The sequence below is a fragment of the Zosterops lateralis genome, assembly GCF_965231275.1.
Source record: "Zosterops lateralis genome assembly, chromosome: 1".
NCBI lineage: Eukaryota > Metazoa > Chordata > Aves > Passeriformes > Zosteropidae > Zosterops > Zosterops lateralis.
The window spans coordinates 56316215-56337576 of record NC_139762.1 but is presented as its reverse complement, the minus strand read 5'-3'; the positions used below and the strand labels follow the sequence as shown (position 1 = coordinate 56337576).

Below are 21362 nucleotides of genomic sequence, written 5' to 3'. Positions count from 1 at the left end.
CATTTGCCTGAGAGTCATCCATCAGGGTAGATATAAACCCCAGACTCCTCTGAGCCTTTGTGTTACAGTCTTAAAGGTTTTTCTCAGCAGTACAATAAACACAAATTATTTCCCTCTTGGACCTGAGACAAATATGCTGGTTTCAGTATGTGGCAATGATTTTCATCAAGCTTTCTTTTTCAAAAATATGACATATTTTAATGTTTGTGTCTGTGATAAATGCAACTTATGTCCCTATATGCATATCCAATTACATATAGGCGGAAATGTAGATGTTTATAACAGCAAGTCTGAAAAGTGAGGTGCTTTGAGTGCAGGTTTTGATCTTCTGCACTTTTAACCTTGACAGCTTAAAGGGAAACTGCCAAAGACAAATGTTGACTGTACTGGAGGCAATCTGTTTGATTAAAAACCCAGCACAGCCCATTGACCTATTGATCAAACTGTTGTGGCTGCAAAGTAAATTATTTAATCAACTGTAGTCTGTTTTATAGCTATGACAACATTTATAAAGGGATTAAATTAAAAAATTGTTCCTTACAAGGTACAGTTCTCTAATTTTCCACATATAAATTTATTTTGAGTGTGAACATGCATGCAGCAGCTTAGGAGTTAGCATAAATCTGGAACAAACTTTATGTACTGCACAGTACACTTCCATAACATAATAAGAGCACAGGCTGAAGGTGGGCTTAAGCACACCAGGAGAGTGTGAGCCCTGAGTTTTCTTACTTGGACTGAGTATTATATTGGATGTAACCACATGCTACTGCTAAATCATCAAGTTTTCAGATATCTAAGATCTGTTAAAATAAAATGGCACTTCACCTTATCAGCACCTCTTATTTGAAGAAGATTATTTCACTACCTGAAAGTAGTGCCAGGGTTGAAAGTAAAATCTTACTTTAATGTAAACTTAATGTAACAAACCCCTACAGAGCCACAGTGGTACATATGTCTTGGATTGTACTTAAGATTACTATATATATGCTATAAGTTACTATTGGTTACTATAAGCATAGAAGTTTTATTAGATTTTCATAGCCATCTGCAGTAGATATGGAGCATACAGAGGTGACAACTCTATCATCTTTAAGGCAACAGGCCTTCCTGGTACTGATAATCATGCTCACCTTTACCTTTTTAGAGACAGGGTTTTGTATGAGAAGGTACTGTGCAATGACTCACATGATGATCTCTTGTGTTCTTGGTTCTCTCCCTTCCAGCAGACTCATTCCAGCCTCTACAGGCAGCATCAGACACTCTGTTTCACACCCATGACCAATAACAAAGCCACAGTAAGGTTATAGTTACATATACATACATACATGCATATATGTACTTATGTGCATGTGTATGTGTGTGTATATATGTGTATGTGTTGTATTTACCTGAATTTTTTGTTAGATCTTCTCTTTCCTTTTGCTTGTCTTCTAAAGCACTAGCCTGGAAACTTTTAGACATGTTCTTATATTTAATTACATGAGTAGCTCTCCAAGATGGAAGCACTTGTGTACATGTGAAAAGGATTAAAGTGCAGATTTATTACAAACTCAGACTACCTTCCAGGTTGTGTTTGTGAAATAACTGAACAGAAAATATTACAAAGCTGGCAGAAGTTCCAACCCTCTTACAAGCAGGACAACAACTGTAAACATTTTTAAGACCACAACTGACAGTAAATCCTCCACCACATTGATAATGTGACAGACATCCTGTAGAGAGTAGGATAAATCTTCTGTTGCAGTTAAATGCTTCATGGCATCATGGTAGCTAACAAATCTAAAAGGTGACCCGGGTTGGATGTGTAATTTTGCTGAGATAGCTGATAGGTTGCTTTCCTTCTGAGTAAACCTATATTGTAGCATTCCCAAAGTAACCTTGGGATGTAGTGGCTAGAACAGGAAATTATTTTCTCATCCTCAGGGAATTCTTTAGTGCTATAAATGACTGACTGACTTTTTAAATCAGGACAATAAAAAGGCAATCTTCAGCTGAGTTTCAAAACATATTTCTGGTTTGATCACTTTGTTTCATTCACCTCATTCTGATTTTCTGACTTCATAGAAAAAATATGAGACAATTGCGTTTCTAAAAGACATTTCAGTGAAATTAGAGGGGTTTTAATTTAAAATTCACTGCAACTGAGAGGTTTGGACAATGATGGATGTGGGCAACTCATAAAAAAGCAAGGTTGGGCTTTGTGTGATATGAGGAGGTTTTTTTTTTGTTTGTTTGTTTTTTGTTTGTTGTCGTTGTTTTTTTTTTTTTTTTTTTAATTTAGAAATATTAATTTTCACAAAAATTCTTAGGAGCCCCTGCTTTTTTAAGGAATAGTTTAAGCATTTATGAACTTGCTTTTAAAGGTGGGCCACTGAGACATATAAGTACAGGTGACTTACACTTTGCAAGGTAATGAATGTACTTGTCTCTCCCAGGCATTAGTGAGGAAAGCTCACAGTTCTTTCAGGTGGTGCCTTTAGAACATTTAACATGCTTGGCATTTTGTAGAACCACATATGTTACACAAAGGATCCAAGGCTGTAGCATAGTTTGCAGGGCTGGCAATTAGCACTTTGCCCCTTTGGGCTTTCTGTACAATATACTGTTTATGAAAGAAAGTATGCCATGCACACTGGCACTTTTGAATTGCAGTCACTAAGTGGGGGAAAAGAAGAGAACAGCAACTGTTATCCGTCACAGTTTTTATAGTCAAAGGCATTTTTGTTTTAAATGAATACTAAGAGAGCAATTCACAGTCTCACCACAGACTAGAATATTTCTTCCAGAGCTTTTCCAATGTCAGACATGTTTTTATTTCTTTCCCTGAGCTGAAATAACAGTTCCATCCAAAGGCATGGGCTAAAATAGAAGAGACTGGTCTCTGCTGGCAAACAGTTGGCAGCTATGGAAGACTCCCTGCCTGTCCCCATAAACACCATGCTTGTATAACCAGTTTTGGCTAGATATTCACACAGAAAACACAGTCATCACTGAACCTCAGTCCTGGAGACAGTGTCCATCAGTTTCTATGCTTATGGTGCTGCACCTGGATGTGTGCCCTGCCTTCTTGCTCCACTTTTATTCTCAGCTTTCCCCTGGGTCCCTGACGGCATCAGCCTTACTCCCTCCCCTTGTGATTTTCTTTGCAGCTCTGGACACAGCAGCTGCAGCTCACCTTTTGGCTCTGTGTGCCAAAGTCTTCACTTTCACATCCTCCCTTGTTTCTTTGAGAGCAGCAGCGTCTGTGGCTCTTGGTCATCTGGCAGGAATGATGCCTCAGCCTTGAGGCACTGCTGATCTCCCACGCATCTCTTATTGCCTCCTCTTTGGCCCCTGTAACTTGTGGAAGAGGAAGAAAACAGGATAAGAAACTGCTAGCGGAGCAGGGAGTGGTGGTGCTGCTCCCTAGCCTGCAGGAGGAAGCCTGAGTGCAGCGTTGCCACAGCAACGGCTTCCAATTACCCCTAGATAAGACAGGCAAGAGCACCAGCTGCAGTCCCAGTCCAGAAAGATCCTCCAGTGAGCTCTGACAACAAACTGCACCTTGCCTACTACCTCACACCACTCAGTAAGTATTTCAGCCACACCTTTTCCTCCTGGCTGGTTGGCTTTTTGATTTCTTTTCTCTCTCTTTGTTTGTTTGTTTGGGTTTTTTAGGGGGCGTGTGGATTTGTTTGTTTATTTGTGTGAGTTTTTGTTTTTAGCAGCCACCACCAGCAAGTTGCCTTATCTCCTCTGGGGATGGGCAGGAAAGCACAGGGTCACACTGCATAGGGAATGGGCTCGGGATGGTCCTGTGTTGAGAAAAATGATGTATGACCTAACTGAGTCTGGTATTTGTGGATAGGGCAGTGGTGAACAGACTGTTTTAGAGAAAACTAAAGCACTAACTTTAACTGCTGGGACAGTTCACAACCAGATTTGTAAGTCAGCAAAGTGGAAACTGATATAAGGACTTCTTATCTCACTACTAAGGGGTTAATTTGTACCTCAAGGAAAAATTAGAGAAATTTGTATTTTTTATGATCTCCAAAGACAAGTTCTTTGTAACCAGAACTTGTGCAAATGTATCTGGCATTTTTTCAATCAAACAAATATTTTATTTATTTTAAAAGTTTATTTTATAAGCTAATAGTGTGAATCAGTCCACCACCCAGCCACAATTTTTGAAATAACACACAGAAGCACACTGTATGTGAGAAGAAACTGCTCTCAGACAATTCTGTGGTACTTATGCCTCCATGCTATTATTAGTAGCAAAAGTTTTGGGTAGAGGGAGGCATTCAGATCAGGCTTTCAAATATCTATGTATTTGCTAATAAGATTTAAATATGCTTTATAAAAGTAAAAATCAGAGTAATCTGACAATATCCTTGTGCAGAGCAGCCTAGTGCCTAAATAACTGAAGAAGAAACTCTGTGCATTAGCATGAAGCAATCTTCTGCACCCTGGAAGGCATCACTCCAATAGAATAATTTTAAACATATAGTAAAATTTGTAAAAAGGTTTGGAGTGCAGAGCAGCAACACTGCGAATTTCTACTTGTAGGACATCTCCTTTGTACTCTGACTACTGTAATCTTGCTTTATACACATGATTTGCCAGGAAGCAGCTAGGATGGGGTATGGGTGAAGGTACATATTTTCTGATAGATACCGAGGCCCAAGATGGAAAAAGCCAAATGCAGGCAGATGTAGTACCATTCTTCTTGACTCCTGTTTCACATGATTTCTGTGTAGTGGAGATGTGTGCAAGACAGCTTCATCCAATATCTTATTCCTTCTTTCTGCATTTGTAAATTGCTTCAAGCAAATAAGGGGCTATTCACACTATAGAGCCCTCCACAGAGGGCATGCTACAGGTCCCTCTCTTCGCCTCCCACAAAGGCTTAAGGATGCAGAGAAAAAGGAGCAGGTAAGGATGCTGGGAGCCTGCCTATTCCTGCTTGCTTATGTGCTCATTGAACCAGACAGAAAGGGGAAAGCCAATTTAAAATAATTTAATATACAAACTCCACAGGAAACTGTAATATACAAACTTACAGGAAACTGTAAGTGCATGCTTCGTGGGAGAAGAAGCATCAGTCTTAAAGAGCAAACTCCCATGCCAGAGCAGGTCTTTGGGTAGGGCAGCAAAATGCTGCTTTTTGTCCAGACTGGACTATAACTGATGAAGTCCAGCCTCTGCCTCGTGTCTGCATTTGGCAGTAGACTGTGAGATACTCCCTTTTTACTCCAATTTCCAGCTACTGAGTACACCAGCAGCAGCAAGGCCAGGCTCTGCCTATGAGAGGATAAAAAAGTGTGCACCCTGTACCACCCCAGGACCTTACTTGCCTCTATTTCTACCTCTGCTTCTCTCTATGTTCTTAGGAATTGCGGTGGCTTCAAGAAGGTAAGTACATAGGGCCAAACAGGCTTCTGTGGCAACATTATTATCTACCATCAAAATGAACTTACTAAATTCAGATTGACTGCTATTACCCGACAAGGATGCTCTCAAAAGTATTTTTATTTATCTAGCATCCTTGTCAACATGCCAGTGGTTTGTTTAATAATTATGCATGCCCTGGAAATCAGCACATTTTTCTTCAGGATTTTGTCAATTGTAGAAACAAAACACTCTCCTGAACAAGGAAAAGAAAATCCACCTTAATGACAATTGAATCCTAAATCATATAGGGAAATCTATAGCATCTCAGGAAGTATCTTCTATTGTGTGTGAAATAGGCTTCCAATGTAACCATTACAGATGCACAAAGGATGAACATGGATCATTATGTCAAGAGACATAACAGAGTGCAAGAAAAAACCACTTTATTTCATCACATGAATAGCAAGAATTTGCTACCAAGGTGACTCTCTGCTCTGGCAGCAGAGAGTAAAAAGTGTACTAATGTGAAGGCTGCTAGGAAAAGTGTTGCACTTAATGCATGAAAATCTGAGAACATGCTTCAATTTGTAAAGCCATATTAATGGCTTCCTAAAGTCTCCATAGCAGGCTACCTTCCCACATAAAACGTTACGGGGAATCTGTTTCTTTAGTGGCAGGAACTGATTTTAATGGTTTGGGAAAGCACCATTACAATGGTCACATAACACCAACTTCCTTTGAAGGAGAGCTCTGTGTATAATCCATGGTGAAAGGATGTAACAGTACTCACAGGTTCACATGTCATACACAATGTATATACATCCAAGATATATACCAAAATCCATGATATATTTTGGTAATTTTTATCTTTTTATTCTTTTGTCACACAGACTGTCACAAAGTGCAGTACTTTTTTAAGCAAGACAATGCTGGTTTCAGGGCAGATTTACAAAAGAAATGAAAACAAAGGAGAGTGTCAGAAGATAGCCTGTAAACCAGAATTTTAAAGCACTGAAGATGCCAAGGGCTTGGCATGTGTGACAATGAAAATATGAACACAGATCTAAGAGATGTATTTTAGAATAAAATTTTCCAAACCACCATATTAAGGAAAAACAATGAAGCAATCCTATATTAAGTTTCTTTACAAAGCTTAATTTTTATTGGGTGAAATAATTCAATGAAACAACTTATTGAAATCTAACCAAATTTAACTATATTTTATAAGCCATTTCCAGTAAATATAATTTACTACCAATTTTGCATTTAAATTTTGCTATCTATCCTCAGACTTTTTTGCCTCAAGATATATTAAAACCAAAAATGTCCATGGTATCTGAAATGATATCCCTGATTTTACTGAAAACCTTGTAAACAGAGTATTCTTCAGAAAATAATACTTGGAAGCCAACCTATCAAAATACTTTATTAGAGGATGGCCAGGCTGCTGCTTGTGGAGGAGTTGTGGGAGGAGTTCACTGTCACCAGAAAGTCTGGTCCTGGGAAATCTACCATCATCTACTTGCGTGCCCTGGAATTCTGAGCTCCTCTTCCTGCCCTGCTGGAGCTGGGCCAGCCCTGCTCTGCTGTTGTGGCGGTTTCTTTGGCCCTGCTCTTTTTGGTACAGTGTGACCCTGCAGCTCCCTGCCCTGCTGGGACATCCTGCCCCTGCCTACCAGGGACATCCTGCCATTCCTGCTGCCACCACAGATCTTCTGATTTATCTCATCCACCAGCCCAGGACTTTCCACTGTTGCAGCTTGGTGCTCTGAGGGTCCTGCAGGGGCATGGAGACAAAACTGCCCTGGGTTTTATGAAGCAAAGCCCTCAAGGTTCTTGGTACTGTTTTGTTGTTAATGCTGTAGTTGTTGTTTTTGTTTGCTTTGTTATACATACTAGTAAAGAACAGTTATTCCCATCCCCATACTTCTGCCTGAAAGCCAGTTCAATTTTCTAAATTATAATAATTTGGAGGGAGGGAGTTTGAATTCTCCATTTCAAAGGGAGGCCCTGCTCCTCCCGAGCAGACACATGTCTTTCAAACCGAGACAGTAAGATATATTGAATCCTAAGTTACATTATTTCTTTGCTAGCTGTTACATTAATAGGTACCTTTAACCTTGCTCTGTATATATCTACTAGTAGTTTCTTTTATTTTTTCTCTTTATTCCTGTGTAGTATTAGTTTGTCTTATGTCTGTTAGTTTTCTGTCTATTAAATAAATAATTCCTTTCATAATAGACCAAATCCGCCATTATTAAAGAACTTGTGAATGAGAGTGGGGTTTGGGACGCTGGCCACCTCAATAAAGCTACTGTCTGCTGCCAGAGGCCTGGGCAAAAGGCAAGGGCTTATCTAAACCAGCACCTCCATTTGTAAGAGCAGTGTTACTCCGGTTATTTTTAAGTCGTTGGCATTTAAGACGTGTTTACATCTGCTGTAGAACTACATCAGTGCAACCTTTCCTACCTCCTTTTGCAAATATTCCTTTGACTGGATTTTGCTCAAGAGTTAATTGTTCTTTACACAGATGCAAGTTTAGTCATGGAAATGAGATTAACTCCTCCACTGTTCTGTTTCTTGTCAGCAAACCACCATTGCAATTTACAGAGAAATAATTAAGTAATTTTTTTTCCTCCAGCAAGATAAAACCAAACTAACACAGTTTAGTCTCCTATTTTCCCATTCTCCTTTTCACTGTTATTCTCCAGCTGCCTCTTTTCTTACCTTTCTCTTTTATTTGCCTTTCTCTACTTCCCTTTCCTCTATTTTTCCCAATTACTTCTTTCATTTACTATTCATAATGTCTCCATCTTTTTTCTTTTCCACACTGCCTTTCTCCTGCTTACAAGCAAGCCACAGTCTGCTCTTATTCCCTGAAAATGGAGAACAGAGGTTGTGAATAAGAAACTACCACAGCTGTTGCTGGATGAAGGCAGATACTGAGATCACTTGGACTGGACCTTCACGTTGAAGGTTTTTTCCCTTTAACATTGCCTTTGTCCTTCTGATGAGTTTCTGCTAAGCAACCATAGAAATTATCAGCAGCAAAAAATGGCCTAATTTTCCTCTTTCTGTGATGGCATCTCTGGCAGCCCCAAGATCAAATCTCAGCTTGCAAGGTGCTGAGGAAGCTCAGGTAGGAGAATGGATGAGGATGGGCTTGGACATCTACTGCATTTATAAGTAAAGGGGGGAAAAATAGCCCAAACAGCAATCCAGTGAGACTTGCAGAGCATGGACACTTAAATAGCTGTGTGAAATGGGTTTCCATGGTCTTACCAAAGTGATGAGTAAGTTTACTCCATGATGGCTTTGGGGTCTGTGGGCACTGGCCATCTTTCTGAGGCAGGACTTTACACCTGGTTTTTCTGGGGTATGCAAGGTGTCTTAGTGGAGCTGGACTTATAAGACTAAGTCAACAGAATTCATGATTAAAGTTGGTTCATATAATAAATACTAAATATGATCCTTAGTTTACAGTTGAGAAAAAATGGAGAAGAAAACCAGAACAAAACATCCTCTTCCTTAGCATTTACTTTGTGTATGAAATAGGACTTTCTGTATGAAATAGCACCTTCTGTATGCTCAAAAAAATAAAAAAGTATGTTTTTCTGTAGAGCTAGTGTGGGTTGCTTACAACAAGGTAAGTGGAAAAACAGGTTATTATGTGTGTAACAAAGACAGTGGATAAATGCATCGCAGCATGAGTGAGTAAAAAATAAGGTCAGCAGACTGCTGGAAGACAAGAACCCCTCATCAGTTGTTAGGTAGCACCAATATGTCTGTTTTATGCAGGCTGCTGAATTTTTTTTTTTTTTTTTTTTTTTTTTTTTTTTTTTTTTTTTTTTTTTTGGGGGTAGAATCTTCATAGGAGAAGAAAAGCCTGTTTCAATGATGTCAACAGAATGTGTTCAGCCACTTGATATCCCAGAGGACAGACTGGACAAGCAAGATTCACAGTGTAACCATTTAGGTAAGTTATTGGGTGATGTCATTGCACTAATGAGCCGTGTTGCCTTCACATCATAAAGTCCTGTCCAGTGTCCATTTTTCCCCTCCAGCGATATAACCAACCCCCCATGAAAACAGATAGATTACACCTTCTGCTAACACTTCTAGTGCCAGATGGACAGACAAAGAGCATTTTTCCTATATATAAATATCAGCTGAAGCTCTAGAGTGAAGTTAATTGAAGAAGAGAAAGGAAAAGAGTCATTGATCTTTTCCCTGGTAGAGCGGTTTCTTCATTTATATCACAGTAAATTGAAAGCTAGGATATAGCTGAGATTTCCCTGAATATATCTTCCATATGCAATTTGAGTAAAAGATTTCAAGCATTCCATTTGCCATTGAGAGAGCTTTCTAAAAACGCTTTCTCCTTCATCGTCAGCTTCCTCTCTTGAAGCAGCTTCATACAACTTTTACAATGAGCATACTAGGGTTGTCTTTGCTCTGTTACACTCCTGAATACCAGACTTCATGCTTGATAGATATGCTTTTTGCATATTCATGGTCTTTGCCTCTGCTTCAAGTGCTATGATTTCATTTTTATCTTACAAAATTGTCTTGAAGATTTAGCAACCCAGAAAGAAAAATCTGTTTGCTTGTTGTTACCTTTGCAATGACAATAATGAAACACAAATACAATTTCACTTCCTTTTGAACAAACAAGCGTCTCACCACAGGTTTTATACATCTTGTTTATTTGTACTGCAAGGAAGGTATACTAGCTCAGTCTCTGCTAAGTGGCATTTCTAGCCACAGACACCATTTTTACAACTGCTGGTATACCAAACATAGTTACTCCACAAAATTGTTTATTTAAATACATACAGAATGAGTTTCATTATTTTGTTGGAAAACTGAGGCAGTGGGAGAGTAAATGAGCTCATTAGGACTATGAAGAAAGCCTTTGAAAGCTGGAAAAAAATGCCACATATCCAGGGACTTAACCCAGAGGCCATCCTTCCCACATCCACCTGCAGCTCACAGACATAACAGCTGCCTTAAATAGTATGAGAAAATCTGGAATGAAGTCTTGTTTGCATCCAAGTCTGGGGTTGGGTAATGGTGTGAGGGACCCAACTGAAGGCAAACAAGCAGCTTTTAAGAATTCAAAACATTGGTTTCTGTGATGATACTAATGAGCAGTTCACAAATGAGAGGTTAAAATGCTTAAAGAATCATCATCAAGGTTATTGGCAAAAATCAAGGTTTAATATGAATTCATGAGAATGCAGCTTTAACAAAGTTAAGTGGCAAGGTTCATTCTATTACTTACTATGTAGACAAAGCATACATAAGTGAATTGGATTAGAAGCAATTGAATTGATTTACATGAAGACTGGGATGCAAGAGGGTAAGAGGGTGCAGAGAATATGGATATAAGAAAAGAATGCAAAAGCACTGAATCATTGACCAATTTAATATTTTTAAAAATAATTAAATAGGATTTGCTACAATTTTTATAATAGTGAGTTAATTATATACTCAAAATAACAAAATTCATACCATAATCCATCCACTTGCATGAACACATGATAAAAGATGCATACATTTATATCTCCTAGTGTAAAGGTACCTATCAAAATTTCCCCTCAGGCTCAGTGTAATACTCATGTCAAATCCCTTGGTGTTTCTCCATTGGCGTGGGCTGCACCTCAAGGAGTATGTATGTGTGCGGGTGGCATCTGCCTAGACCTCGTTGTCAGCAACAGTCTTTCAAGTATTGCAAACTTGAGGGTTTGCAAGCTCCAAGAGGGATCCTATTCAGAGGCCCACTCTGTTCCAGGAGAGCTCAAGCAGCCTTACTTAGCACTGCTGTTTGTAGCACCACGTGATTTTTCCCTAAATGTCCAGTAAAAATCATACTACTACACTCAGGTTAGAATTTATTTTTTCAAAAGATCTCATAACTATGTTACCATTTCAGCTGGCTATGACTCAGGTAAATTACTTACCAAGGCTAATAAGAATGACTGCTTATCCTTTGTTCCTCGCTTTGGTTGGTCTGCTAATGCTCCCGGTATGGTCAGAATAGTTCCTACCTTTACTGTACAAGAGCATTCAGTATGGTCATGGAAACTTCACTGCCCAACTGGCACATTTAAGGGGCACTTCATCACTCAGCTGATTCAACTAAGGCTTATCAGAAGCTGCTGAGATTGTAGAGCAGACCTAAAGAGGAGTTGAGGGAGGGGGATGTATTACCACAACAAGCTATCTTCAGTATTTTCAGCTTGCATAAGCGCCCAGAAATATAGACCCTTGCAGGAAAAGTTATGTTGATCCTCTTAGTCATCTGAGTAAAGGATTGTTTTAAAGGAAAACCAAATATCCAGTGTAATGTTATGTAAATAAAAAGCAAATAGCAATTGCTCAGTAGCTCTGGAAATAAAGCTAACTCTTGGAAGGGAACAACATACTGACTGTCTCATTTTACCAGTACCTCAGACTGACCCTATATATGTAAAACTTTCCTTCACAAAACTGGCCTTGTAACTCTTGAAGACAATCCACACAGTTACCACTGGATGAAACAGGGGTGGCCATGAAACCTCTGCACACAATGCATTCCCACTAACATGTAAACACACAAACTGCCCATAACTGTCTCTCTCTCCATTTTGTGTCTACAGCCAACAACACAGGGCTACCTAAGTGACTTGACTTGCATGTAGTATGGGACAGAGCCCTCTTTTGTTGGCTTTCTAAATATTTAAAAGATTTTTCTTTCTGGGCATTTTTATTTACCTGGATTAAAGGACATTTCTGTTATATTTTTTCCCTCCAGAAAACCTTTCAGAGCAGCTGATTAAGAGCTGTGACCTCAAAAAAAAACCAAGGAAAGGTAAAACCCTCACAGCTTCCCAGAAGACTGAACAGGAGCAAAAGAAGCCAAGGAGAAAAGATACACCAGCTTTGTACACTCCACCACTTCTAACAAGTGAGTAGTAAATCTCTCAACTTTGAAATCTCAATTGCCTCTAGGAACTGAAACAGGGTGAAAGTCCATAGAATGTTCATTCAGTTATGTCCCTTTGGATGCAGACAGGAACACAGCATAATGCATGTGCACCTGGGAAGGCAGGTGAGCAGAAAGTCTGACTTTCTCAAAGACATTCCATGTTAGTTGAAGGGTTTAGTCTCATTTCTAGGAATACCAAGGTGGATAGATTTGTGCTCTGAAAAACATGCTCCTGTGGAGCTCATACTCTTGCTGATAAACAATGTTACGTTTATGTGTGAAATGATGTGCATTTATTGGCAGCTGCTGAGCCATAGATGTCCCAGTTGGATATGGTCCGTAATCAAAAAGGATCAAGTCCAACCCCTGCACTTTCTCATAAAACGTGTCTGGCTGGGGATGAGACTGGGAGTAGACCAGTGAAACACAAGCCACCTGCAGGATGCTCCTCCTGGAAATCACAGGGCTCATGTGTTTATGGGGACTCTGTCAAAGGGTAGATGTTTCAGGAAGCCAGAAAACATCACAGCAATGAAAGGGCTTCTTGTAGGATGCCCCTTGCCATGGCACAAATACAGATGTTTGAGAGCTAAATGCTACCAACCTGGAGAAGGGAAGAATAAGCAGAAGACTGCCACTGAAACCTAATCATCCAAGAATAGCAGTGGGCATAAATGTTTGCCAGTCTCAGCTAACAAGCACTCCTTGTTATAATCTCCAGTGAGAGAGCTGTGCTCTTATATTATTGAGTTCTTCCCATGCTGCACATACACGGAGGAATTAGCCAGTAACTACTTGTGTGCTTCTCTGTGTATCTGCAACAATTCACCAAGTCAAAAATAAGCAACTGGAATTTCCCAGTATTTGTAATCCAGATATTGAATTTGATTCTGTTCAGTTTTCACATGTATCTTCCAGCAATTCTCTCTTAGGAAGAGCAGCTCAGAGGCTGAAAAGCTGTGTTTTCTTCGTGCTGTTTTTGTCATATCATAAAGAAAACATTTTTTTCACTAGTTAAAACAGCCACTTCTTTGTGGTCACATTGCTCCCAACTAACTTCTTGAGCATCTGTATTTTTAAACTACTGTGGTAAGATGTCTAAAGTTCTGGAATAGGAGATTACACTCATCTGTCCCACGATTTCTGACAGCCTGCAATTTAGTGCATTATATACAATCAGAAGCCAGCTGGCCTGATAGCATTTTCTAGAGCCTATGGGAAATAATTAATTTGAAAGAAATGTAGGGTAGGTGCATCATGCAGCAGATCATGCAGTTGTGCCACTATACTTCAGAGTAGTCTTTGGGAGAGCTACAAAGGTGAAAGTTTCTTCAATGGAACAGGCTAAAGTAGCATTTTCTTTATTGTTTACTTACAGGCATAATTTCAGACTCATCTGAAAATCTGCTGAAAAGGTATGGTATCACAGAGAAGTCACGAAGAGAGAGTCCAGTCTCTCAAATCACTGAACTGGAGCAGAAAAAGCCCAGAAGAAAAGATACACCTGCAATACATATCCCACCTTTGATAATAGGTAAGAAACTTAGGTAAAATCCTCCTAAGAGACAGCAAAAAGTGGCTAGTGTCAGAGATATATTTGAAAGGCTGAAAGGAGGTTACTCTCTGCTCAGCGTACTTAGCAGTTCTTGAACTGGACCTATTTGGTCCAAGTATATAATAGTAGGGGTTAATGAAAAGTCTAATATATCTCAAGTTCAAGCTCTGGGGATAGAAAGGACAGGGAGAAAGAAAAGGCACTTGATCACTTGATTATCTTTTGCAAACTGCAATCCTACTTTTTTGAAAAGCCAACTACTGCCCTGCTTTTCAAACCCAAGCCTATATAAACTTTTTAGGTCACCAGCCTTAAAACGCCTCAAACAACCTAGAGCAAAGCTGTACTGGTTAATCTCCTCTTCATTCTGCAGTCCCTCACATGCACTGAGGAAGTCAAGTGGTGATGAACTTCTCATTAGCAGCACCTTAAAGATAATTCTGTGCTTCTGGCATGACATGCAATACATACTACATAACATGCCAATAGGGCGGGGAAGGGAAGGGAAGGGAACCCAACCCCTACCATGGATCACTTGAATAGACCTAACCTGGTTTTGGGTACACTGAGGAGTAAGAGCTCAGCAATGTATGCTCAATATAGCTGCACTTTGCTTTATGATCATGTCCCCTCTCTTATTTAAATCAAGAAGTGATGAAAGAAAAGTATATTTATGTAATTCTGATTACCTAATTATAGCACATAAACCAGCGTTTTTAGAGCAATGCTGGAGACAGCTGAAAGGTAAGATGCAAACAGAGGTCCCCAGCTCTCAGATGGACCCATACTAGTAGTGTGTCAGATGCTTACCACAATCAGTAGCAAGATCATTACTAGTAAATCACTTTGCTAACTCCAGAGGTTCCCAGTAGAATTCAGGATTCAAAGCTCAGAGAGGGATGTAGTCCACAGATGCGAGTTATAAACTTTTCATGGACCACCAGCAATTTCAAGGACAAATCAGCATTTTAATGCAAAACAATGGAAAGGGAATACAAATGGGAAGTCAAAATGGTAGTGATTTGTATAACACTGGGAAAGTATTTTTTTTCTTTGACATGATGCCTCTGATCACTTGTGAAAAAAATGTGCTTTACCAAATGCAGTTTGGAAGTTTTGGGTTTAAAGGAGTGAGAAGCATGTCTGATTTGGGAAACATTTGTAAGTTAATCTTTCTCTGCTGTTTAAATCACTTAATCTCCCCACCTCTGTTTTCCTAGCTGTGTGCATTATGAAATGCAACTCACCCTGAAGGTCTATTTTAAGGATTGTTAGGTTGTTCTGTTAATATCCACCAAGGGATCTGGCTAAAGAAAACAAGAGGGTAAATACAATGTAATCATAATTTCCCAGCAGAACTTCCATGTACTTGCAATTTTTAGGTAGACTCTGGAACCACAATGGCTCACAGAAACATGAGTGTTTCTGTTAGAAAGATAAAAACTAGGCAGAAGTTGTTGTCTTAAATCATCTATTTGTCAGGTGCCACCTAGATCTAAACCATACCTCCTGGGCTACAAATCAGAAAAACAAGAAGACAGCACATGTCTACAGACTGCCTAGGGACAACTCCTGCAGCTGAGTTGGGAGAGGCAAGAGGTGAATGGTTAAACCTCCATTCTTCCCACCAAGAGGTTTTCAATGGAGGTGTGATATTTTCCTAAAGGAGCTGCCTTAACTGGTTTTCTAGGCTATGAGAGAGAATGAGGGCTTGAAACTAGTTTTACTAGTTATCTCTGATTTGATTAGGAAACCTCAGTCAGCCATATTTCAGGAACTGCATTCCCATATTTACACATGTATTTAAATTCTAGCTCAAACCCACAGGCCTGAAGACCAGTTAAGTTAATGGACGATATAATGCTAAGTGGGGATGACAATACAGTGTTCTAGAGCTGACTGCAGGCTTAGGTCAGATTCAAGCCATTTACTGTCAAGTGATATGGAAAAAAAGACCTTTAGAAATCTGGTTATATTTTGTCTTCTGGTCTAATCCCTTCAGAAAGACAAGGTGTTGGTTGACTGAAGGAGAGTTTGCTACTCAAGGAGACATCTGTTCATGACCCATTTGTTTGGACATGGCATAACATTAACTGTGCCACTTCAGTAGAAGTTTGAAGGTTGAATACATTTAGAAACCTGACTCTTGTAGAGGAGATTTCAGATAACTAATTTAGTAGCCCCCTTTCTTTATCTGCATTTCCCAACTGGATTGGGTGTTTGCAAGGTGTAAAACTTATTCTGCTTCTCACTTCAACCACATGCCATTCAGTAGATTCATTAATTTTTTTCATTTTACGTGATACATTTGACTTTCTTTCATTTGTGACAGAAAATCTCTCTGAATACCCAAAAGGGAGAGGGACTGTCCTAGGAGTGCTGGTCAAAACAAAGAGGGATAACACATCTGCCATTTTAGTTGCATTTACAACAAAGTATTAATGTGGACAGCTGTTCAAGAGAATATTTTATTATTTAATATTTTTTACTAGAATTAAGTGGAGTTTCTTGAATTGGTATCTACAAGTGGTTTGCAGGGGTCTGAAGGGGAAATATTAGAAACGGTGATAATTCTCATTAGCAGGTCACAAGAGATACTGATGCCTTAAGATTTTAGCTTTTATATTTTTCAAATCCTTTACTGAATTAGTGCATAGATCTAAACTCCATATAAAGTATAGTTAATTGTCTTCACATAGACAAAAGAATCCCTCTGGGCCTGTGATCCAAGGATACACCAGAGTCTCAGGCCCCGAAAAGTATAAACAAAAGTGAATTGGGGAGAAGCGAGCTGGGGAAATATAGCTTCATTATCTGAAGCTGTTATTGGAGAATTAACCCCTGATATGCAAATAGATCAAGCTTATGTCTGTCTGAAAAACCTGTGACCACCATCCATCTTGAGTGTAGACTGTGAGGCTTTTACACTGCCCAAGGTGTATCTATTGAAGGCCTTTAATACATTCCCACTTTGTTCTCTTAACTCTGTCTAGCCTCTGTTCTAGGTAGCCACTCCAAGGCATCAATACCATGCAGCACTGAGTGCTGTTTACTTCAGCAAGACTAATAGCAAGGAGACAGGACAGAAAGGTTTGTCTATATTTACTTAGCTCACATAGTCCTGCTGGGTCTTCTTGAATCTTCAAGTCTATAATTAAGGTTCTGTTTTGCACAGCAATTCCACAAAAGCTTAGTTTCTTTGTGTGTGCTACTGGATGGAATAAAACTGAAAGTAAATAAATAGAAAATATTGGACCAGCCTTCAACCAAAGGCTTTTCATAGCAAATCACGGAGTCATCACTGTTGAATTTCAATCAGTAGAACATTGGTATGTATCTTGAAAAGTAAATATGCATCCTTAGAATAAGAAAGGAGTAGAATTCAGGCATTTAAATACATAGGTTACTTTGCCTGATACAGCCACAACTCTGCCAAAGGCAGTTAATCACTGGAAAACAGATTCAGAATACAGGATATGAAAAACTCTTTACAGAGAGGCAGCATCTTAGCAGATTGCTTTGATTCCATACCAAGTGTTGTAAGGTGGCTTCATCAATAGGCAACAAAGTGTCATTGGAGGTATAATTGAAGACAACTGAAAATTGCATTCGTTTCTGCCATTCTCTCAATAGCAAATGCATGTAGATTGAATTTTGTCACACATTTGAAGGTACATTTTAAGCATATATTAGTTATATTTTCCTTGTTCATCAAATGGTCCAGGATGTAAAAACCAACAACAAATAACCTCCACTCCACTTTGGAGCACACACAACCCAAATCCCAAAGACAACAGGAAACAAAACTTGTCTATATTTGCCTAGGTTGCCTATAGGAATAGAAGTCTGTGAGGGGAATATTTACATCCATCTCCATAAAATGACATCATTCTTTGCAGTTAACAACAATAGTTACTTAATTGCTGCTTGAAAAATGAAGTGCTTTGTGTTTCAAGTTAACATTAATTTATGCCTTTCAGTCTATCTCATAGTCCTGTGAAACCAGCTAGTTCTCAAGAACTCCAAATAAACAAAGCAGGAGGTAATTTAAATGAAGGGCAGTATAGGTCAGTATTTTTATTAATTTGTCACCTCTGAAAAGGCTTTATATTTGAAGAAAATCTCCCTCTGTGGTATTGTCCTATTTTCAGACCTTGTCAAGACTAAAAGCCTTCTGTGTGAAAGGATGTTTGATATAGAAAGAAGAAAAACAAGTTGGCTTGACAGAAAAGCATGGCTGGCTAGTCACCAGTAGGACATCAAATTAAAAAGGGGAAATTTCATTGGTCTCAAAGAAATTGTATCCCTCATCCTCTTTGTAGACTGTTAACATCCACACCAAGGCATGTGGGCATAAAATCCATCACAGAGGTCACTTGGTTTCTACTGGAAACAGGCAAACACAGCACAATATGTTAAAATAGGTTTCAAAAACATTTTTTTACCTAATTCACTGATCTTGCATCACTCTTATTTTTTAATGCAGAAAGCAGTTACAATATTTGTTATACCTTGGTATTATGTAAAAGCCTTCAGATTCCCAAAAGACAGACTTACTGGTTTTACCAAGAAAAAGAGAAAGAAAGGCACAGGGAGAGAAGAGAGAGATTTGTGGGAGGTATGATCTACAATCCAAGTCTATTTTCACATTGTTCTTAATTCAATAGCTTTTGCAATTTATTGGTACTATACCATTTCAGTGGAGATGCCACTTGTCATGTGGGTATTTTAACCTCTCTCTTGGTCACATGCACTTGCAAAACCTAATATGGCTACATAGAGAAAATATTCACATGTTCACAAAAGCTGTTTCTGTCACAAAGATTAATTACAGTATTTGCTTCATCATGCATGCTCTTTCCCTTATTTAGCTACCCAAACCCTTTTAACAAACAGATTCCCAAATGAAACTTCAGAGTATCTTTTTACAGGTAGCAAAAATATGCTGGATTTAAGAGTGCTGAAAAATTTTAGCTAAAAATGCAGTGATTCAACTCTAGTTCACTAAGTATTAGGAGACTGAAATGCCAAAAAGAAATGAGGAGTAATTCACATGATGCTGGAAAACAACATTAAAATCAAAAAATAAGAAAGAACTGAAAAATTCTCTTTAGCCTGATACTTTCTAGGAAGTAGTATATTAAATCAAATCCTTTTTCTCCTTTTTTGTTTGTTTGTTGTTTGTTTGTTTTTTGTGTACTGTTTTTAAGGCACTAAGGTGTTTAAAGAAGAAGAACAAACAGTGATTATGGAAGATGAAGAAAAGGATGGAGACATAATCCACGGTTAAATTACTGTGATACTTCAATAATACAGTGTAAATAATCATGGGTCATTCAAAGTGGCAGCATATTAAAAAAGATATTTCACCTTTATAAATAATTTTCCCAATTGTACACTTGAATATAAACTATAATCAAGTGCTTATCTTCTTACCTGCATCTCATAATTCCCAGCAAGTATCATTGGAGATGATGGCAGAAATTTCAGTGACACAGGGTTTGAAGGATTCTGTTGATTTACTACAAGTGGCTTCCCAGCATTTTTGTCAATGAGGAATCCACCTCTGATCAGACCTAGCTTTGTGCAGTGTGGTACTCACAGAGTACCCTATGAGTGTATACATATATATAGGCACACACTCATACTGGCACTAGAAGTGGTAGTGCAGAGTAGTAAACATTAACTAACGATTCAAATTGCTTTTTTTGCCTGACACTTTACCTCATTTATCCAGCTTTCCTTTCTTGAAATAACACTGACTGCAGTGAAAATTCCCATGTGCAGAGCTGGTGAAATAGGTGGAGAAGGTGAGAGAGGAAGGATTCAACTTGAGTCACTGAAATGCGAAGCAAAAATTTCCTCTGCCTGTATCTGCTCATGACTTGTGTGTGTAAGGAGGAAAAGATAAATTTACTGTAGAACTAAAATTTACACCTAAGTGCTCTCAGCATTGGCAGACACATCAAACAGGACAGTAGAGGGCAGAGATCTCAGAGGAGAAACCCTAGGGAAGCACAATACCTGCCTGTTACACCAGTGTAGACAATTGTCTCCACTCCTTGGTGAAAGATAAAGTAGTTGGATAGTTGATCCTTTTGCTCCAAATAATTTCTTTTCACATCTGCTTTTTAAATTGAGTCATAGGTAATCAGTTAGGAGAGGCTGTAAAGATTCAAAATCATAGCAGGAAGGTAAAAATTGAGTAAAAAGAATATGTTACTCAATGGCACATGCTTACTGCAAAGTAGAAGAACAACATGTGAGGTTTTTAAAGTTTACTCAATGATTCATACAAGAATTCTTTTCACAGCCAGTTAAAGCCTTCAGCATTCGTAGAGAGATGCGTATTGGAAGAATATTTTACCAAAAAAAAAGATAGAACTGGACACTTTGTGCTTGCCTTAATAATTCTGGGCTAGATGGAGTAACACTGCTAGCTGAACCCTTAGGGAACTAAACAGAGAGGCTGAAGATTGTCTAGACTGGCAGGCTGAATTTAGTTATCTTTTTAACTCACTTAGGCAGACAGCTAAGGACCACACTAGCTTGAACTCCATTTGCCATTGTGACTGACCCAGCATCTTTCATAAAAATGCAGTCCATTCACAAATATATGTGAATGTGTACTCTCAAGATGTAATCAATGAGCTTACAATAAATAATTGCATATTAAATTGTACAAGAGGTCTGCTATATTATTAATGGGATGCCTCTTACTTAGAAAGTGTACTTGTTTTTATCCTATTAATCTATCAGAGATAAGATAATATTAAAAGTATAAACAATCAATAGTTCAAATAACAACATTAATATAAGATCCACAGTAAACTATGTCACAACAAGTAGATGGCAAAAAATATGTATGACTCAGGTCTACCTTTACTAGTAAAATTGGTGAATATTTTCACTGCATGTGTAGTGAATTGATCTTGGCTAGATGCCAGGTGCCCATCAGGCTGCTCTATCACTCCCCTTTACAGCAGGACAGTGGAGAGAAAGTAAGACACAAAACAACTAGTAGGTTGAGATAAGGCAGTTTACAAATGCAAAGAAAAATAAAAGCAAACGTTTATGCATACATAAGAAAAAGGGAAAATAGGGGGGAAAAAAGAGAAAATAATTAGTATCTACTTCCCATCAGCAAGCAATATTCAGCCACTTCCCAGGAAGCAGGATTTCAGCACACACTTCTGGAGCAGTTGGTCCAGAAGGCAAAAATGGTAAAATAACAAATGTTTCTCATTCCTCTTCTCTCTCATAGGTTTTGTATCTGAGCTGATGTCATATAGTATGGAATATCCCTTTGGTTTATTTGGGTCAGCTATTTTGGCCTAATTGAGTCTCCTTGCAGGATCTTGCCCACTCTCAGTCCCTTGATAGGAGACATGGGAGAGAATGTTAGAGAGACAGATGCTCTGCCAGTGCTGCTCAGCAGTAGCAAAAACATTGCTGTGTTAT

The 21362-nt window shown here is 38.7% G+C and overlaps 1 protein-coding gene across 3 annotated transcripts; it reads left to right on the top strand.

Moving 5' to 3' along the window:
• Positions 1-3509: 3509 nt before the first annotated feature.
• On the top strand, positions 3510-20645 carry PPP1R17 (protein phosphatase 1 regulatory subunit 17). 3 transcript variants are annotated; one of them, XM_083863855.1, is made up of 6 exons: positions 3517-3571; positions 5249-5397; positions 9240-9352; positions 12173-12325; positions 13725-13880; positions 19112-20645. In XM_083863855.1, exons 2-6 carry the CDS (start codon positions 5366-5368, stop codon positions 19189-19191), a joined length of 534 nt encoding a protein of 177 aa, XP_083719981.1. In that variant the 5' UTR covers positions 3517-3571; positions 5249-5365; the 3' UTR covers positions 19192-20645. The 3 variants fall into 3 exon arrangements, with proteins under 3 accessions (XP_083719982.1, XP_083719981.1, XP_083719980.1); XM_083863856.1 differs by lacking the exon at positions 5249-5397 and having other exon boundaries at positions 3510-3571; XM_083863854.1 differs by lacking the exons at positions 3517-3571; positions 5249-5397 and having other exon boundaries at positions 9035-9352.
• The last annotated feature ends 717 nt before the right edge of the window (positions 20646-21362 follow it).